Raw genomic sequence first — 21576 nt, forward strand, 5'->3', positions numbered from 1 at the left:
ACCATGTAGCATCTATTGTGATCTTGGTTTATGCCACTTTGATTTCTGGCTCTTAACCCTGATTGAACCATGTTGGCCACTTCATATGAATTTCTTTCGTCTTTGTGCCATTTGTTATGTCTCCAGACCTTCTTGGGTGTCATTCATTATAGAATATGTCCACCTGTCAAGAAAGGTCGACAATTCATCAGCTATTAGCCATTGGGGACACGTATGCTTTTTATTATTTTCTTGCAATTTTTTAGGCTTCTAGATCTATTTGTGTCCTATTTATTATAGAACATGTTTATTTGTCAGGAAAGGCTGATCATTTACGGTTATCAGCATCTGGTGACATGTACTCCTGGGCACCGTTTCCTCAAAGAGATGTTATCCGGCCAACTTCATCTGGGTGCAGACTGGCATATGCCGGCCATTATTTATCCCCACTGGTATGGATAAAGGTAAAAAAACACACCTATTTTGGTGGTTTCACTTACTATTTGACTTATGCCCACAGTGAAAGCCATGGCTTAACAGTGCAGGCGGGCGTTATACACAATAAGTCACATGTGACTTTCTTGCAGCCTTTTTTTTCCTACCAAGATGTCCGTACGACTGCCTCGGCTTTGGTACGCAGGATGAGTATTCCAGCTTTAAGGCTGGGCGTGTGACGTTTCACGCACTACGCCTGGTGATTGTATTAACGACCTACACACTGGCGTGGCGACAGGCCCGGCATTCGCGGATATCCATTCTGTCGCAAGGCTGCTCTAATAGAAGGTAAGCGATACACTGGTCAATCTTCGACTATTTGTTTCATATTGGAGGCTGTCCACTCTATGCTTTTACGATGCTTGGACTTGTAATCTCTGCATATTTATAATAACATTTTAGCATGGCAATGGACGCTGAGTCTGGATATTTGACTACATTTTCCGGCATCGCAAGAAAACGAGTCACAAATACAATACTCTATGAATCGAACTAGTTTCTGTTATGTTTCTGTTATCATTCTTTAGATTTTTATAGCGGCTAAAGTGCCTGCATTGCAATTCGGAGATGAACATAGGCTTTCTTTTCCCTCCGGGGAGTTTTAACTCTTAATGTTGCTCCATGTGTCGATCAAAATAACACTCTGAGTTTGACGCTTCTTACTGTTATTCTCTAATTTGTATTTGTATTTATTTTATTTGTAAAGCGCAGCCAGGCCCAAGGGCATCCGGGCGCATAGTCTTGCATACACAGTTACAGTACATTACAGTAAGGGTCAGTGACAAGAGGTTCAAGCTCCCCCAGTTTACAGGAAGATGCGGGGGAGCAGAATTCTCGTGGAGGAGTCATGAATACAAAAATGTACAGGCAAAGGCAATAGAGATAAGCAGGTATCTGTACCAGATATATAGACATAGGGCCTCATTACAACCCAGGCGTTAAGGGTTTAACGGCGCCGTCGGCGCCGTTAACCCTTAACGCCTGATTACCATTTTAACGCCTGCTTTTAGCAGCCGTTAAAATGCAAGGTGCTAACCCGCCTTGGTGCTAATTACGGCACCCGTAATTAGCGCCTTCCCCACTCCCATTATGCCCTATAGGGCAAAAATGGGAATGGGGAAGGGTAAATGGAGAATGGGGATTTACCGCCCCACTCACCATGGAATGAGGCGGTAAATCCGCCATCCACCATGGTGTAAACAGAGTTTACACCATAATGGTAAAGTAGGGAACTTACCGCCTGGGTTGTAATGAGGCCCATAATCAATAAAGTAAGCAGGTAAGTAGGCGACATGTACAAAAAAGCAGGGCAACCCTGAGGTGGTCCAGGCCTTGTGTGAAGTGCTTCATGCGTTCTGCATGAGAAGCCAGGATTTGGTTTTCTTCATGAAGGTATGAAAAGAGGGCTCAGTTCTGATGGGAACAGGCAAGGAATTCCAAAGCTTAGAGGCTAGGACAGGGAAACTCACGCCTCTGGCTTTTTGGAGTTTAAATCTGGGCAAAATGAGGCTGTGAATTTGTGGAGTTCTGGTGGGGCGTGTGGAGGTATGGAGGGTGAGACGGGTGGAGAGGTATGGTGGGGCCTTGTTGTCCAGGCATTTATGAGTCAAGGCTAGTGTTTTCAAGGCTATTCTTTGTTTTACTGGGAGCCAGTGAAGATCGGATCTGACGTTGGAAATATGGGAGCGCCTAGGGATGTTGAGAGCCACCCTGATGGCATTGTTCTGGATTGTTTGCAGTTTGTTGAGGTTGGACTGACTAGTCCCCAGGTAGAGGGCACACAGAGGTCGATCTTAGACATAATGAGTGTTCTTGCCAGGGTAATGCAGTTGTGGGGGTTCAGAAAAGGTCTGCAGGCCATGATGAGTTTGCAGGTATAGGCCGATGCCGACCTTTCTGCATTCGTTTGTCTGTTCAGTGAGAGAGCAGAGTCCAGATATACGCCTAGAGTTTTAGTGTCCTTAGAGACCTTAATATCATTGCCATCGATGTTGAAACAATTGAAGGCTTGGTCTAGTTTAATGAGGAGTTGAGGTGAGCCTAGTAATAGGAGCTCCGTCTTGTCGTCATTGAGGCATAGTTCGTGTTGTTAAAACTGGGGCACTCACGTGACGCCATGCTATGTTATAATATGCGGTGCTCAATATGCTGACAGGGAACAATACCTCGACCATCTGTAACATATTATTAATCATCAAGGGACACTATAATGCACGTAGCACGGGACTGTAAGTGATGATGCAGACTTCGCTTTCCATTATAATTGGTAGGATAAAAGCCTGAGAGTTGCTTCAGAAATCTTTTTCCATAAACTGCAGTTGACCTAACATTAGTCAAGCAGAGTATTCACCTCATTGAGATGTAATATTGGTGCAGCACCTACTTTCAGCATCACTTTTTTATGTTTCGTAGGAATGACAGCTCCACTACATATAAGAAGAATTAATAAATAGACAAGATCTGAAGGGATTACCGTACACTGACAAAACTAAGTGACGGTAAGTGAGACAATGATCAAAAATCCCATTAGACACTGCATTTAATTATACAGATAGAACTGATCAGGAGTTGTTTACTTACCCAATAGAGATCACAAAACTCCTGACAGGAATAGAACAATTCGAATTGATGGCTCACTACCCCAGATGACAGACAGTGGTAAGAATCCATATTTTTTAGAAAAGCTCAGAAAATAGAATAGTCGTATACTTCAAGGCCCCTGATGTGTATATTTCCCTTGCAGGGAGCTGATACTCAGATGAGATGTCCCATCTAAAAGTGGAAAAGGCTGGATCCAGACAAAGAAATTTAAAGACAGAGAATTGCTATTAGTGTCCATTTGTGAATGTATAGAGTTTGATAACTATCTCTATAGTCCTGAAGAAAGCAGCAAACCAATTGTTCCCGCTGAAACCGGTTGACAATTTTAGGCTCAGGGTGATATCCTGGTCCACTTGACTCATAAAGAAGCAATATATGAGCTTTGCAAAAAACTATCCATTGTGTTTTTAACACACAGCAAGAATTGGACCAAGTATAACCTTTTGGACCAAGGAGTGCTGTGATTTTTATGTATAAGTCACACCAAGGGTTAGCAACATAATTAAAGAAATGGGTTGACTCCCAAGGGTGTGCACCTCTTTTTAGTTTTTTTTCAGGAAAGTAGTGAGCCAGGAGAGGGCGAGTGCCCCCTTGGCTGTTTCCTGGGTAAAACCAGGAACAGATTCCTTTCCTGTTTAGAGACATTAAGCTAGAGTTAAGGACGCAAGACATAGGTTTTACTAGTTTAATGAAATTGATTCTGCTCATGATGTGTTAGAAAATATTGGTGGGAGACAGAATCCAGTAACCCACGCAACTCTAATTGTATTGATAGTTTGTGTTGTGCCATCCAGGCATGAATAACCAGATAGACGTCATTCAGGGATTTGGTATCAGCTATGTGATCACCAGTGATGGGGATGAGTATCTGGGTGTCATCCGCATAGTTAGTGTAGGAGACACCCAGATAATCAAGCACATCGAAGAGGGGTTTGGTGAACACGTTATAGAGAGTAGGCGATACACAAGAACCTTGTGGGACACTAAACTTTACATATTTGAAATTGTGTACATTGGATAGAGCCATTATTTCCGGACTCTTAAGTTCAGTGCTGCATTCAGTAGCGTAGGATGGCCATGAGCTTCCACCCCCTTGTAGACGTATTTATGGCCACTGATGCACTACCAGATACATTCTTTAGGAAATGAATGCTGTTTTTAGGCATAGATATATGCTAAATGGTGTTTTTCTGATTTATTTTATTGATTTATTTCTTATTTTTCTCTTTTGTGTTTTTTGATTTCATGTAGCTATTCAACCTTTCATACTTGTGCTACATGAAAACAAGGTTGACGTTTCCTGGCCTGCATTAATCATCGGTTAATACTAAACAATCTAATTACCGAGTTTACTTGCCTTTCTCAACCGATGGGAGGTTTCTACTTTTGACTTTCCAGTAATTTCAACCAGGTGAGTCGGTCCTCAATAGTAGCTTGCCCTCTCCTTATTGGACTGGATAATGTTTTCATGTTGTCTGGACTTCGGGGATTGGCAGCCCTTCCTTTTTCCTCTCTTTTTTTCTTTTGCTTCACAATTCGGAAACTGGGGATATTGTTGTCCCTGTTTTTTCATTAAATGTTCTTGTCCTTGCTTTCACAGATGCATTTCACTGTGATCTGCTTTCGGCATGGACTATATATATTCCTGGACTAATTCACAGGATGTTGGGACCAGCCGTTTTGGTTGAGATAATGGTAATTATCATTTCTCCCGTTTTATGTTAAAAGGTTCTCCCAAACTTGGACAATGATAGAAGTTCCTATTACTATCACTCACAGATCTCCCCTTTAATTTGTTCGTTGTTTGTTTTGTTTTTCTTTATGTATGTGTTTTAGGTGTGATTATTGGTTCTGGCTTTCAAGCATTTATTGTCGGTTTTACCATTGCTTCACAAATTGCATATATCAAACATCAAGTGGCAACTATTTCCAAGGGAGTGCACCGTCCTGAAGAAGATGGGAATCAACTGACACAGCTAGACGCTCTATACCATCAAAACTACTATTAACAACCAGTGTCAGGTTTATTTCTGTGTATTTTGTTGTCTTGACACTTTAGTAGTTGACGTACAGCACCCCATTGTCAGTTTTCGTGCATATTATCATTGTTTGACTGCATATTTTTTCTTTCAGTCAGCATTACGCAGATGCATCTGGGATTGCCGGCCCCCCTTTGAGTGATCACCTTTACTCACTCTGGGTTTCAGGCAGCCCAGCTGCGTTCCATCGGCACCGACCAGTTAGACGATCTCTTTCTTAGATAAGCACTTAATTGTGATGCACTTTATCTTCATAAAAACCAAGCTAATATTTAATATGAGCTTGTGTAGATTTAATATGTATCTTTTAATGTTGAAATTATAATAAAATTATTATAGTTTTTTAAGAAAATTTTCTCTTTTTTGGGTTGATCTGTGGTGTATGACCGGGTTTCTTCTTTTCATTTTTTTTGTCGGTTTTCCTTGCATATTAAGCATCGTTCCGTTCCGCTGAAATGACCACTGTTTGAATATTGCTTGTTGCTTCCCCTCTATCAGCGACAAAGGGGTTACCCATCTTTTGTGTTATTGAGTCAGCTGTCGGTGTCAGGCAAGCAGTTCGGTGAACGAGGCTGGACGGACGGCTGCAGGCTGACCTACATGACGGCTCTTGGTCAGGATTCGTAGTCTCAGTGCTGGTTGGTGGGTCTGAAGCACTGGTCGAGATGTCAAAGATGACCTTAGCGACTGCGACATGACAAAAGTCAATGGTGAAGTCGGTAGCAGCTCGAGGGGCTCGACTGGCTCAAAAATGTCCTTTAAGGCAGACGCTTGTTGATGCACTCCTAGCTTCTTCACTGGGCTTGTGTTGTCCTTTACGGTGGATGGGCCAAAGCTGAGGAGAGTGTTGCAAGCAACAACCTTGTTATTGTTTTAGTTTAGAGACTCTCTGGCAGTTCCAACCTAGGAAGCTTGCTTGAAGCTTGGCTGGGTACTGGTTCTGGAGCTGCTGAAGGGTCCTCTGCATTCAGTATCTCCACCTGTTCCCTGGGATATGTTAAGGGGAGGGATCTTGCTTCCATGTTGGAAATCTTGGCCTTCCTTCACTGGCATAAGCTGTGAGGCAGACTGTACCTTCAGCCAGGGTCCAAATGAGCCACCTTTCTTAGTCCTTTAGAAGTCATCGGATGATCTGGCAAAAGACGGGCTCAACCATCTTTTAAAGGAAAATGGGCCCAAGTGATTGGTGCAGGCTAAGCCTACCTTGATGAACCAATCCTGTGTCCCCACCAACAATCCTTTGTTATGCGTGAGGTCATGACCAGAGTGCTTTGCAACAGGCAAGGTAAGAGGTGACAATATGTACTACTAAGTCCCGCTCATCTTACTGTCTGTTGTGGAGTGTCTTTCTGGTTAATTGAGCTCTATGTGACTCGATCAAAGTGCAGGTCTCCCTTGAAGTTTGTGTCGAGAACAGACTTTCTGTCTACACCAACTCACATACTTCTTCCCTCTGAAAGGATGTTCCCTGCAGGTGTTGCCTACTGTAAACAGTTGTCCCAGACATGATATTCACAGAGGGGTGGGAGCTAGCTTCAAGTTGGCACATTGCATATCAAGGGGGTGTTAGTGTCCTGTTAGTTCTGTGACCTGGCCTCTTCTCAAGCCTGCTTTCATTTAACTTTCATCAGTATGCACTGCCACCACACAGAACTTTGACAGTAGAACCAGAGCGGATCCATGGAGACTTTGATATTTAATTAGGCTGGCCATGCCAGTAGGAAGGTGTTGCCTTCCCCCTCCCTGAGATGCTTTGATGTACCGATGGATGTCACATCCCAACTAAATGTGACAGTGGGTACTGCGCCTGTAGGCTGTGTCCCACCGTAGTACACTTGACTATGTGTTTGTTGTGTGGTGAGCATAGGAAAATGTGTATGGATTAGACCCACACATTTTCTGAGGTTATCTCCCATCATTGTATTTCTTGCAAAATTTCAAAAAAGCCCAGGCGAGCACACACTCCCCGTGCGGATGGTCAAATTCCTCACAGATATGTTCTGTGTTATGTTCTGTTATCCTATGTTCATCTGCTTTTACACTGAAACAAACCACCACTGTAGTGGTACCAGGGCACCTAGGTTTCTCCATGGACTGGTGAACTGTGCCCATGCTAGCGGTATGTAGCCAGACCTTAGAAGGAAAGCGAGGCGGGGGGAGAAAGAGGACGGGGAAGCAGGAAATAAATGCTACGAACTCGGGAGGGAGGGAGGAAGTGGGGGAAGAATGTTTGCGATAGCATGGGCGTGTGTCAGTCCTGTTAGGTGGACCACGGGTCTGCAAATGGGAGGCGGGTGATTTGCCCACAAGTATTGTAATAACTGGGTTGTGTTTGCAAGGCAGATTTGGAGAATTGTAAGTAAGTACACAATGTAATTTTGGGAGCATGAGAGGCTGCAGAGTGTGCTCAGACAATCCTGGATGTTTGGTGGCTTATTTGCGTGGGCGTGTTTATAATTTGTTCTCCCTGAACAAACTCCAAACAGTTCATTCTCTGACTTCCAGGCGCTGCACAGTCAAGAATAGACTGTGTATAAAGGTGAATGTTGTTGGCAAAAGATGGTAAGGGAATGAAGTGGTCAAAATAGAATGGGAAAGGTGAAAAAGCCTGACACCTTGTTGTCAAAAATGTTATTATTAAGAGTTTGTTCCATGTCATGTTGTACTAGACTTTGATTTAATTCACGGTGCAACAAGTGCGTTACTTAGAAGTAGGCTATCAAAGTATAGTAATACTTAGTCTTCTGTAGTGGGTAACTTTAGCCAGTGCTACCTATGCAGCGGCCAGGAAGGTACTAAAAGATCCCTGTCGGGGGCTCTGTTGCATAATGCAAGGGGGTTATATATATTTTTGTAAGAAATAAACTGAGAAAGGGTATCATGTATGCTTGGTTTACTTGTCGAAAGGATTCAGACTTCTTTCCATTAGTGATGAATGGAATGAGAAAGATTGGCACTTGGAGTAACAGGGATTACCATATGCATCCCAGGCAGTACTCAAATGTAGTCTGTTTTCAAATCAAACAAGCAAGATGTTGGAGGGAAATTTGCTTGCAGCTAGTTTTGTGCTCACACCAAAATAATAGCGCTAGAAATTTCCCGAGTGTGAAATGTTGTTGAAACATGCCCAGAATGGTGCCTTCTGTTGTTGGGAAGAGAAAGAGACAAAAGACTGAGCAATAGAGAAGAAAGCTGCCATGGAAAGGAGATAAAGCGCACTGAACAACATTGCATGGATGATTTCAAGGAAAGTCTGATACTTGTATTGCTAATTCCTAAAGCACGAAAAGTAAAGAAGAAAACTTAGTCTCCCAAGCTCCCGCTACAGTAGTTACCTGAATGTCGGTCGGGTTTGCACAGATTTTGCCAGGATGAGAACCTCTAAGCTCTGACAGTTTTTCCCAGGTGCTGATTCTTTTCTTTTCATGGTTGTCAAACCATTCGGTCCATTCCACATCTAAAAGAAACACAACGAAGGACAGGAATTGGGGCCAACTTCTTAGAAAAAAAAAGCATTTCTGACATGTTCCGTGCCTTCATGCATTTTATGCTGGTTTATATTTGTGATGGTTTAAGCAATGCATCTAAATGTGGCACTACTCCATAATACATCATTGCATAATTACATTAAATATATATATATATATCCGTGGCCAGTTATTCCCTAAGATGCACAAATGTAAACATATCGACATAATTGGGGCATGCAAACCACTTGCCAACATGTTTACATGGAAAAGTATCACTCTTCAAACAGTGCATCTATAAATACTGCCCATGATTGAGGGAATATCGAATAATCCATTCCTTAAGGCAGAATCTCATTTCATTGAATCAAGGCTTGGCCCCATCAGTGGGCGTGGCTATTTTCCACAGTTTAATGCCACTGCTCGTGACTAATCAAGTATGCGAGGCTCTACAAGAATCAGTGAATGTGTATTCTGTGGGGTAACTAGATTGGGAGTGCCCCGAGTCTCAAAGTTGTGTTTAAGTGCCACTTGATCTCAATTATGCTAAAGAGGAGAGGGACAGCTGCGAGTAACGTGGGGCTGAGAGGCTACCCCAGCCTCAAACTATTAAAGTATCAGATTGGTAGTCTCACAAAATACGCACTGAACATCAGAAGTAATTGCTCAATTAGTATCCCAAAATAGGACCCTTTTATTCTATCCAATTGCAAAGAAACCTTAAACCAAACAAGACATGAGCAAATTATAGAAATGCCAAAAAACGGAGGTGCCAAAGACAATATAAACTGTCAAACGAAGGTGCCTAATTGCAATGAGACCTTGATATTTGGTAATACATACAATGCTGGACATTAATCCAAACAGGACATAAGGCAAGTATACAAATGCCATTGTAATTAGGTGTCTTTGCAATTGGATAGAATAAAAGTGTCCTATTTTGGGATGTTAATTGAACAATTACTTCTGATGTACAGCGCGTATTTTGTGGGACTACCAATCTGATACTCCATAAGAATCGGGATTCATGGGGCCTGTAATAGGCAATGGTGGGAGGAGGACTTGGGACGGCATGTCGCGGATGGTCTTGGATCATATGACTCAATGTGCTGGCACGGAGCATTCTGTGCAGTCTGATAGCTGCTGGTGCCAGCAGTAAGCACATCAGTTGTCCAGTGTAGCTTCAGTTGTCACTGTGTACACACACACACACGCACACACACACAGATCATGTGCTGCAGGCATTACGGCGATGCAAGTGCAGGTGGGTCAGAGCAGTCCTGCATACACCACTTCTTCACTGAAGGACTCCACTGAGTAGATATTGACATGTTTAGCTCCTCCCTCTTCTAAGGCTCTGCCAATCTTTGTGTAGCTTCATGCTAAGATGTATGATCGTGTCAATTATGTTGTTCTTTTTTTAAACAAAAATAATTCCCAGGTGTTCCCTGACTTCAACAAGTGCTACAGTTGTCTGAGCTGGAAAGACGGTTCTGTGTGATATTTCTGCCTTTTGAAGGCCGCATATCAAAAAGACTGATTTATTTTGGCCGATTTTGGACATCCCACAAAAATCAGGAGTACCACATTCATGTGTGTGTGTGGGGGTGGGTTTAACCCCAGAATTTCAGGTAAGCCGTTCCCCTGCACGCCTCCACCCCATCTGCGCTAGTGCGATTTCTTAGAAGTTGGGGGGGTTTTACCGCAATCCCCTCTTGCCTCAGCCACCGCCTCCCTCCCCATGCATTTCCCGTCAGTCCCCCACCACATACAAACACAGACACAGAAACACGCAGTTGCATTTACCTCCTGTCCACGTCACAAACTTTCCCCTTCTCCCCCACCACACAGACATACACACAAACCCAGACACCTAGACTCTCGCAACACATCATTTGAGCCCTGCAACTCCTGTCAGACCCTGCGTGCACTCATCTGCGGCAGGGGGAGAGACAGTTCGATTTAGAAAGACCACCAAGGCGTTGCTAGGGAGAGGGGCGAGCTAAGTGGGCTATAGCGCCGGGAATTTTTGTTGTAGCCCCGAATAGAAGCTCAGGGGTTACAACCAAAAAGCTAGCTAGCCCCGAGTCCTGACATTAGCGTAGCCCCGGATCTTTTCCAGACCTAGCAACACCCCTGCAACTCTCTCTGAGCGGTCTTTCCAAATTGATTGTTTCAATTCGGGTCGTTTACAACTATTTTTTCACTGCACATGGCAAAGATAGCTAGCTCATTCAGTTAAAAACTCACTCACAGTCACAGGTGCAAATCCCCCTAGCAGCAGACCAGCTGCCAACCCTTATGATGTGTCAGGGTGGATTTCGTGTGAAGTGGTGCTTGAACCTGCTTGATTTAGCTTCACTATTTTTACTTGCCCTGTGCTGTGTCCAATAACATCCACCAAATGGCATAAATATGCCAACAGCACATTTTGTGACAAAATCCAAGTGCCCTTCCTTTGCAATAACAGGGGTCTGCAACCTGTAGCTTTCATGATGTTTTAGACTACGGGGGTCATTCCGACCCTGGCGGTAGGGGATTAACGGCACCGGTAAGGATGCTGGTGCCGTTAACTCCCTACTGGCCCATAACGAGATCCCTTAGCAGGTCCCTCTAAGGGCGGCTGGTTTTACAAGTCACATTACAAGTTCAGCAGTGTGCTAAAACATGTGGCGGTAATTCCATTACTGCCACAGCTTTTTGCGGTAATGGAATTACCGCTGTTTTTACCGCACCACTGCATTTCGAGCTGGCCCCAATCTGCCTATTTACAGCTCACGGCAATGTCGTCACAATCCCCCTGGAGACTCATGGACTCCAAAAGGTAGGATTTCCACTGACCTTCCCACACAAGCCTGAGGGGCGGTAACAGTAAATGAGTTTGGCAGTAATTTGGCGGATTTTACAGCCAAACTCATAACGAGGCCCGCTGTCAGTCTTCCACTTAATTGGATTTATTTAATTCCCATCCAATCAAATTCCGGCAAACCGAGTCTTTCCAAATATAAAGAAATGATAATACAGGCTCACAGAAAAGACGTGGATCAGAAGCAAGGAAAGCAGCTGTGAAGCCACTCCAGAGACCACTTATTGAGCTATTACTTATGGCACTCAGTAAAGCCAACCTCGAGCGCCACTGATATAACAAAGCTTCCAAGCAAAGAAAGCAAGCTCCGGATTAAGGCCAAGATGTGCTAACCCACTAATATTGTGCCAATAAACCGTTTTTCCATGGCCTGGCAACACTATTAAGTATGCTCTAACCTATTTCCAAAGAATCTTGATGTTGGGGGGATCTGTGATCAACGCAGCCAGCTGCAGCCTGGCCCGGATGCCTCAGCTCCCACACAGCGGCATGTGGTGTCCATTATTCAAGCGTTGCTGTTCGTCGGTATTTTCACGCACCTCCTGCACGGGACCATCAGAGGTGATGGGTTCCCAGTGTGTGTGTGTGTCTGTGTGCTGCCATCCCGGGGCGGGCGGGGGGGGAGTGAGTAATGTGTAACCTAGTGTTTTAGCGCTATTCCAGTTTTATAACCTCATGCAGAGCAATGTTATGTTATGTTATGTTATGTTATGTTATGCGTGCTTATATCGCGTGGCATCAGGGTGCTCGTAACCTACAACAATACTAGACATACATGGGACATGCCTTAAGCATCCAGATGGACTCTCTATTTCCTAAAAGGATACAATCACTTGAAGAGGCAAGTCTTCAGGCATTTCCTAAACATTTGATAGTTCTCTTCCAACTGCAGGGTGGATGGTAATTTGTTCCAGTGTTGCGCGGCGCGCACTGAAAAGGATCTGCCCATACCTGCCTCAAAAGTGTATCTTGGCACGTTAAGCAATCATTTGTCCGCTGAGCGTAGCTGTCTCAAGGGAGTGTATTTTACAAACAGATTTTTGAAATAACGAGGGGCGTCTCCAAAGAGGCACCTGTTAGCCAGTGCAGAGATTTTCTTGCCGTTGTTATGTGATCCCTGGTTTTTATTCTCTTAATTAGACGTACCGCGTCATTTTCCATGACTTGACACCTGGCAAGATCTTTTTTGGTTTGTCCTAGTAACAATGCATTACCATAATCTAATCTTGACAGAAGATTTGCTCTAGCAAAAAAATACAACAAGAGACCTGAAGACACACCAGTCACAGTGATATATATCTATTGTTTCTATTAAAAGAACATAATGAAGTGGCAATTACCAACTAGCCACACACCTTAGCAGGAAGCGAGGTGCTCACTTCAGTGAGATAAGCCACAATATTGTCTGCGAAAAAGGGAGAGTTTAAATTCCACCTCCCCACACATAATACCCTTGATCTCCTGGTTGACCCTGATCACTATCACTAGCATCTGCATCATGAGGAGCGTACAGCAATGGCAAGAAGGGGCACCCATTCCTCATCCCCCGTGTCAAGCGGAATACCTCATACATGGTGCCATTCACCCTCACGCGTACCGTCGGCTGAGAGTACATCGCCTCTACCCATTTCAAAATTCCCGGCTCAAGGCCCATTTTCTTAAGTATCACCTTCATAAAGGCCGATTTCACCCTGTCAAACGACTTCTCGGAGTCCACAGTCCACAGAAACAAGGTACACGCCACTGCCCTGGGTTTGGGCCTGGTTCAGCAGATTCACTGTTTTCTGAATGTTATCGGCACCCTGCCTACCCTTTATAAAACCCACTTGGTCTCCATGAACCAGGGATGGCATAAGTCCTTCTAACCTCGCCCCAAGAATTCTAGCCAAGATCCTCACATCACTATTCATTAGCGATCTGGGGCGGTAGGCGGTACATTTCACTGGGCGCCCGCTTTCTTTATGTATTGTCATAATCACCGCTTCCAGCATGGAGCTCCCCAAGGAGTCCCCCGACAGTACCGCGTTAAAGACCTGAGCCATGTATGGGGCCAGGATGGATCTAAACCTCTTATAGAATTGTGTCAAGAACCCATCACTCCCTGAGGCTGTACCCGACTTCAACCCTTTTATGGGCTGGACGACCTCCTCTTCAGAGATGGGCTATCGCAGGCGAGTCGCATCCTCCTGTTGTACACCCTGTATGGGCAGAGTCCCTTGTTCCCCTCAAATTCTGACATGTAGAGCCCTTCATAGAAACTGGTGAATTCCTTCCCCACATCCTCATGGTCATCTATTTCCACACCATCCTCGCCGCTGATTGTCTTTATCAACTTCTTTTCCCTCTCCTCTGCAGTCTCCAAGCCAGTATTTTATCTGCCCTCTCTCCTCGCTCATGGTATTTTTGCTCATTTTCGTGTCCTGAACTAGGATCGCCTTAAGCTTAGCCCTAAAGAGCTTCACCTTCACCGCGATGGGCGTTGTGAGATACATTCCCCAGGCCCACCCGGCTGTAGGTCTCAAATCTTTTGCCTCAGCCCCTCCTCCTCTTTCTCCCTCTGTTTCTCTTTCTGGGCACCGATTCTGATAAGCACCCCCCAAATCGTGGCCTTCAAACCCTCCCATAGAGTCTGCACTCTTACCTTCCCGTTGTCATTAAAGGCAAAATTGTTTTTGATCTCAGACAATACTGTTTGGGAGATCTCCCTATCCTTCAACAGGAAATCATTGCAGCGCCACCCTCCCAAAGGCCTTGGCCTGGGGATGCGACCTGTTGAGAAAACCACTAAGTTGTGATCCGACCGCGGGACTGGGGACACCCACAAGTTCTTTACCTGAGTTTTTAACTCTGCGTCCATTAGTATTAGGTCAATGCGTGAGTAGGATTGATGCACTGCTGAGAAGTATGTGAAAGGATGTTCCACATCCTCCCCCTCCCACAGAGAGTCAACAAGGCCCAGGTCTCGGTTAATTTTCCCAAATCTCCTGGAAGAGGCCTTACCCATGGTATCCCTCACTCCTCCACATTCTCTTGTGATCTCTCTTTCGAGTCCAGCAGCCTATTAAAGTCTCCCCCTACCACCAGGCGGCCTTCCACAAACATCATCAATTCAGCCTTGACTCCTTCCCAAAAGTCTGTCTGCCCCATATTGGGGGTGTATATGGCACGCGGGGTGATCTTTTCGCCCTTTATGAACATATAGCGCCCGCTTGGTCCCCTCTGTGTCACCTCCACCACCAGCCCCAGGTGGGCCGACGCAATGATCGCCACCCCTGCTGTTTTCTCTGTGCCCAAGGCCATGATTACCTCCTCCACCTGTTTTGCCCCCAGTCTCGGCTTCTTGCCCCTCTGCTAATGTGTCTCCTAAACCATGAGGATGTCCAGGTTGGCCCACCTGAATTCCCTTAGGGTCATTGATCGTTTGGCCGGTTAATTCAGCCCTCTAACATTGAGGGTGCCAATCAACAGTGCATCATCTCTAGACATCCCTCCAGTACCACTCCTTCCATTTGAACCATCCCTCCCCTCGAGAAATCATGCAACTTTGGTGTAGAACACTTGCCCTTCGGGCGGGGAAACTGTTACCCGAACCACTGACGAAACGTTGAACTTTATAAACTTCCTCTGGGTGGGCCCCGAATGCCACCCCCCTCTCCCATCCCTGTGCATCCAACCATGACCCCAGCACGGTCACGGGCCAGGATAGGATCACCAAAGGGTCCCGAGCCAACCGGACTCTCTCAATTTGCTGCTTATTCTTACTGAGCCCCCATCCACCACACCAACAATTTTGCACCACAATCATCGCCCCCCTCCATGAAACACTGCCACAATCTAGACCACCTTCTCCCTCTGAACCCATTACACTTTCTCAAGGGCCCTGCGGATCCCTCAGCGGGCTGATGAGTTACTTGAATTTTTGGGAACCCTGGGAAACCCTGCGCCTGTTTCTGCTTGTCGCAGTCGTGGCCACCCCTCTAGCGATCTCTCCCGAGCGGCCTGCTCAGAGCCACGAGTCTACCATTAATTCCTACAAAGCTGGGAGGATGTTTGCCTCCATTGACAGTCTGTCGGGTGTCCCTCATACTCAAAGTTCAGGGAGAACGGAAAGCCCGACCTGTAGCACGCCCCTCTCTCCATTAGCCACTTTGTGAGTGGACCACACATCCTCCTCCTCTCCAGGGTATAAGCCGACAAGTCCTGAAAAACGGTCACCCTGGCCTCACCCAGGGCAATTGGGCCCGCTTCCTTGCCTTGTCGAGGATTCGCATCCTCTGCTTGTAGTAGTGGAACCTTTCCAGAACTGTGGTGTGTGCCTCCAAGATCGCCCCAGCCACGGGCTGGGCCCAGCTCACTGCTGCTGCTTCTGTCACTCCCGCTCCTCTGTGAGGGAGGGGATCACCGGTCCTCTCTGGGTGGGGGGGGAGTCCAGGGGCTGTATGGAATGCCACACAAGGTGTTATGCCTCCTCCCCGGCGCTGCGCTGATGTTCGGTGCCACTCCTCACCTCCTTCGGTCTCTTCGGCTGCCGCTCTGTTCGTTGGTACAGATGCGGGCCAGGGCATCACCACCCAATGGGGGCCCTCAGATTGACACAGAGCGGTATTAGAGGGGGGGGAGTCTCAGAACCCCTGTATGTCCCGGCTTGGCAGAACTGAAGGATTAGGCAGCCATCCTTCACATGCCCCCTGGTGGCCTGTGCATCCCTTTTCCTTCTTTGAAACTATCTGTTCTCTGCATTCCTTTACAGGATGGGTTGTATTTTGTAGTGTGCTAGAACTGTGTGTTGTGATAATAAAGTAGATATTTATCAAACAACCTTGACTGGACAGTCCCTTTTATCATTGGTTACTAATTGTATTTTCACTCTGTTGCAACTAACCACGACCTTTCTGACATAAGTCTGCTGCTCCGTCCACGTTACCAAAATTGGACAAGGAGGTTTATCATTTGCTTGTGTTTCCAATCTGTTCGGATGCCTTCTGGTGTACCAGCGGTGTGGGGACAATTGATGGATTAGAAACCGATATTCATCCCTGGACCATTCGTCGAACCCAGTGATATTCTCAGCTGTGTGCACCCTGATCTACCTGCTCTGCCTGCAGCCTGTGGGCTGTGCATCCACATAGATCTCATAGCAAGGCAATCCTGAGAAGCACCCAGAGGCCTTGGGCTTCTGCAGGGTAAGGATAGCCAAGGAACGCTCCTCTTTCTGCTGATAAGTATCCTCAGCAGTGTTCAGTCTTACTGGCTGGTGACAGTTGCTAGTTTATGGAGACAGACTATGGATGTACCCTGGGGAAAAGCCGACCTTCAACCCCACTAAAATCCACACTGCCCCAAAAGCCAGGCCATGTTTCCCCAAATAGGCCCACAGAAAAAGATAAGTTGATGGCCCACCTTCCTCCAACGAGCTGCATATAAGTGCACAGCAACATGCTCGTTGCCGCCTGAATGTTTCCGGCCTAACACAGGGCCTGGAGGATAGCTACAGGGCAACGTCTTGGAAGCAATACAAGGCAGAGCAACACAGGTTCGAATCCTGGCCCTGCGCTCATACGCTGGTCTCCGGCATGGAGCATGTTATAAAAGATTAATTAATTAACTCACATGCCTGGTTACCCAGCAGAGGAAGTTGGAATGGGATGCACTCTGTCATGAGTTGCCAGATCATTCAACTATCAATGAGGGTTACTGGAGCTCTGACCACTTTCCCAAACCCCATTTCCACTAGAAGTACTGTGCATATCAGCCAGGGCATTGATCTTCCTTGCAAGTGTGCCAAGACCTTGGCACTGCAATCTTTGGGAGTGAGGCGTTGTGTGCCCATTTAGATCCTAATGGGACAGAATGGTGCCAAAGGCCTTTGACCCCCGGAGGCCGCTTCTCTTTGCCCCAACCCATGCTTCAGCATCACATCCCAACCTAGTCATCTGTGGCCTGAGGTAGGGCTCCCATCCAGCTGCTTAGCACCATGCAGTACTTTCAAGCAAGGTGGGGCTGTGATGTGAAGCAGCAGCCCACAAGTTAAAAATATATCTGGGTCAGAAATATCTATTCCATAATCACATCTGCTACCAGTCTGTGTTCCTGTAACCATCCAGTAAGGTTTATCCAACTAAGGAAAGAATGCACTGTGTCGCTCTTTGCCTGGAAGGTTATTTTCAGAACCACATTCCTGAGTTACGCCCTGAAAAAGGAGCACTAAGCTACCGTGCCTGTTATTGGCTCAGAAGCAAGTTGGGGCAAAATGAAAACTGGGGGGAACTGAACACTGGACGTTTCCTGCTCAATCATTTGGCCAAAGAGACCCATAGACGCCCCTCAACACCCAGTCAGAGCACAGAGCAGATGCCCTGGAGGGCGGCATTGGTGCCTGGTTCTCAAGGGCACGCGTGCAAAGGCTTCAATTGCGATTTGCAACTGGCCACGGAACAAAGTTTCTCTGAAATAGAGACCTTTTCCATCAGACTCGTGCACTTGGGGAAAACTTGGAGTTAAAGCTTTTTGAAAATAAACATTTTAACCATATCCATCTGCCACCAACCGCAATAGTTTTTTTTCCGGCACATCAACGTCAGAGGGACCATGCTTGATGGTGCTGTGCTGGACTGAAGTATGGAGAGGGCCAAGTCAGTTGTGTTTTGGACGTTATGTTATGTTATTGTGATGTATACTGTGCACTGATCTCATTTTCATGGTCTCCAGGCGCTCTGGCGGATTAGAAAAGGATGGCTGGGAAGGCTTAGTTGGTAGCATAGAGAGGGAAAGCACTAGAGAGCTTTGATGTGCTGTTTAGTTTGGAAACATCAGTAACTATGGGCTGGGTTTGTTTTTAGTTGGTAAGCAGGGCTTTAAGTGAGCCAAGACTAGCCAGGTCCAACCCCCGGCAAGCTCAGAAATATGGTTCTGAGGCAGGGCCCTGCTGGTGCTCACTAATGTCCCCTGGCAGCCCCAGCCGCTAGAGGACAAGGCTTTTTTTCCAAAGCTTGAGCTCCCGCTCATGTTCGAGAGCTTTAGGCTTCAGAAAAAAATGCCTTTTCTCCATTACGGTGGCACCGACACCTGCGAGGTATCCCTTTAATCAAGAGATGCCTGTTGGCCGGTGCCACCATTATAGAAGAAAATGTGAGGCCGATGCAAGGCGAGGCCTTTTTTTTTCAAAAAACCCTGAAACTCATGCTCGTTCCCGGGAACTTTAGGAGAAAAGGCCTTGGCTTCAAGCAGCCTCACCTTTTCAGCCTTTATAGTGCTGCTGCCCCTCGTCAAATACTTGGTGAGGGGCAGCACTGTCATTAAGAGTGAAAACATGTGGCTTCAGTCCCCCGCCAGGCATCTGTTTAGATAATAAATGCAGTGAACAGCACCCGCTCCACAGGGAGCTGATCTCTACTAAGGGCTGCCGGGTGGGGGTGCCTGTATGCCATTAAGCCGGGACGCATCAAGGGCACGTGGTTTAACAAGCCCAGGCTACCTGCCGCCATTAGGCCCTGGCACCTGATGAGCCTCGGCTCATTTTCCTGTGCCCCTTACGGCACTGTTAGTAAGGGTTAGGTGTGGTTTGTTGTATGAGTGTGTGTGGGATGATTTGTGTAGATTTGGTTTAGTTTTCTGGAGTGTGTTGCGTTTATTTGAGTGTTGCTGAGTGTGTGCATTTTTTGGTGGTTTTAAATTTCTGTTGATGTAGATATATGTGTGCATGTTCCCTTGTGCCCCCTCCTTCTGCAACAGAGGTGTTGCCTGTTTTGCTTGATTCGTCTTCTTCTCCCCTCCTCTCCAGCCTACTTCTGCAGGAGTCTGTCCTGATACATTCTGGTTTCACCATCACCGTCTTGTGGCCAATGCTGAATTTGACTTTTATGGACTTTATTGATTCACGGTGCATCACCCTTTCTCATGGTGGCCCTGAATCATGCTGTTCCCATCTTCATCTTGTATCCAGGCTTGCAAGATTATGTGTTACTACTGACTTCTGCAATTGTATTTGCTCTCCCCTCTTGCTTCCCCACTCTTTTTGACTACTTACTCTGTTCTCTCCTCCTCTCCCTTTCCCTTTTCCTATCTCCTCCCGTCCTCCCCTTACTTTCTTCTATGCACTATCAGAATTGTCCCTGGACCTAGTTTGATAGCAACCTCGTTTGTCTCCTCCCCCTTCCCCTTCCTTGCCCCCAACACTATCCGAAATGTCGTCAGGCCTGGTATGATAGTCCCTTGTTTTGTTCCTCCCCTGCCTTTCTGCACCCCTCTCCCTCACCTTTTGTTTTCTCTGGCTCTACCAGAAATGTCGTCAGGCCTAGTACGGTAGTTGCCTGTCGGTTTCCATTTCCTTCCCACTCTCCCCCTCCCTTCCTTATCTATCTCTTAGCTCTTACACTATCTGAAACATCGTCAGGCTGAGTGCCTAAATAATATCACATTATTTCTGTTCATTGCCTGTAAGAATGTCATTCTATTTTCCCTTGTTCCCTCCCTTGGCTTGAAGCGCTTTGAAACACATTGTGTAAGGCGCTATATAAATAAACTATCATATCATATATCATATCATATTTTGTTTGGTATTTTAAGGTGAGTATGCAGGACGTCAGAAATGTTTTATTAGGGTTAGATAGAGATGTAAGTAGTTTGTGCCCTTCTATGCAATGGTTATGTTGGTCTCGCAGGGTTCATATTCCTCTGTGGTGGTTTGTGTTAAAATGCTTTATTTCGTTGTGGTATCCAGGTTTTGGTTCATTAGGTTTCTGTTGTGTTGGCCGTTTCCCCTTCAACTCTGTTTCCGGTTTAGCTCAGTGAGTTAAAGAGCCATGTTTTTAGAAATTTTCTGAATTTTAGGTGGTCTTCTGTTGTATTTCCTTCAGGGGTGAGTTCCAAAGTTTTGCCAAGATGCAGGAGAATGCTGATCCTCCAAATTTCTGCTTTGAGTATTGTTTTGGTTTGAGGCGAATGTCGTTGCTGGACCTTAGTGTTTGGTTTTGTTTGCAGATGGCCGTGGATTGCTCTGTGGGTTATGCAGGGTGTTTTGAAGAAGGTCCTTGTTTTCCCTAGTAGTCAATGTAAGGTTTTCAGTGCTAGTGTGATGTGTTCTCTCTTAGTGAGTCTGAGGAGTAGTCTTGCTGCTGCCTTCTGTATTTTCTGTAGTTTTTTGGTAGGGTAGTCCGGCATTCCGAGATGCTGTTGGCGAAGTCTATTCTTGACATGACGAGGGAAATGACGGTGATTGTTATATGTGGGAAGGTGAAGAAAGGTAGTATTCGCTTGACTGTGTGCAGGTGGAAGAAAGAAGCACTTCTTTGCTACTGCGTTGACTTGCGGTTTGCTTGTTAATTCGTTGTGCATTAATATTCAGAGGTTTTTAACCACTATGGAAGTTTCCGGTTGATTTCCGATTTCGGTAGGCCATGGAATGTGGTGTTGGTTCAATGGGTCGTTGGGCGTGATCATCATTTCTGTTTTGTCCATGTTGTTTCTGCTCTTTCTGCTAGGAAGGATTATAATCACAGTTAGGCTGTGTTGCTGGATTATTGGACAGATCGTGGTCCACAGTCTTTCAGTGAAGAGGATGGCCCTTTTCAGAGGAAAACTCACTTGTCTGGCATTTTGACACTCTTGGTAACCTCTGTGGTGGCCAAGATGGTCTGGGCTTGCATGTCTTTTTACATTCACAGACATGCAGTGATGAATAGTTTCTGTACGTTGTTTGTATTGTTCTGAATGGTCAGTCTCCCCTCAAACGAATGCCTTTGTAAATGGGTGGGATGGTCTTAAACGAATCATGGGACATAGATTCCTGGCCACGGGGATCCAGTTGTACCTGGCAGAGTTGTGTGAATTTATTCAAGTATGTATCCAATATTTATCCCAATCTCTGCACCTGGTTTGCGGAGCAAGGTTTCTTTAATTGGCATTTTAACACCTTTATGAGTGAATCCATGAACATGGGTTACTTAAGCATCAATATGGTGCCCTGATCAGCAGCATGGATGGAGCGTAGTCATGTTATTGCCGGTTGTCAGTTCGCCTAAATGTCTTTGTTGTTGTGATCCCGGCCTTACTTTCCCTGTTCTTTGGTGCTTGTACTTGAAAATTGAGATTCTGGATTTGTTTTACTGGCCTCAGTTTCCATCACTGTGTT

At 45.9% G+C, this 21576-nt stretch overlaps 1 protein-coding gene and 1 long non-coding RNA gene across 2 annotated transcripts in view; one reads left to right on the forward strand and one right to left on the reverse strand.

The window, feature by feature from the left end:
* CEMIP (cell migration inducing hyaluronidase 1) overlaps positions 1–21576 on the reverse strand; it is an 867705-nt gene that overhangs the window by 294610 nt on the left and 551519 nt on the right. Inside the window, exon 9 of the mRNA XM_069624168.1 lies at positions 8450–8571. Coding sequence (XP_069480269.1) covers positions 8450–8571 — 122 coding nt within the window. The remainder of the gene's footprint in view (positions 1–8449; positions 8572–21576) is intronic.
* On the forward strand, positions 3870–5347 carry LOC138504004 (uncharacterized). The gene is made up of 3 exons (XR_011279748.1): positions 3870–4486; positions 4676–4770; positions 4912–5347. It is a non-coding gene; the product is annotated as an uncharacterized lncRNA (long non-coding RNA).

The sequence above is a fragment of the Ambystoma mexicanum genome, chromosome 11 (genome assembly GCF_040938575.1).
Source record: "Ambystoma mexicanum isolate Mex_15411 chromosome 11, UKY_AmexF1_1, whole genome shotgun sequence".
NCBI lineage: Eukaryota > Metazoa > Chordata > Amphibia > Caudata > Ambystomatidae > Ambystoma > Ambystoma mexicanum.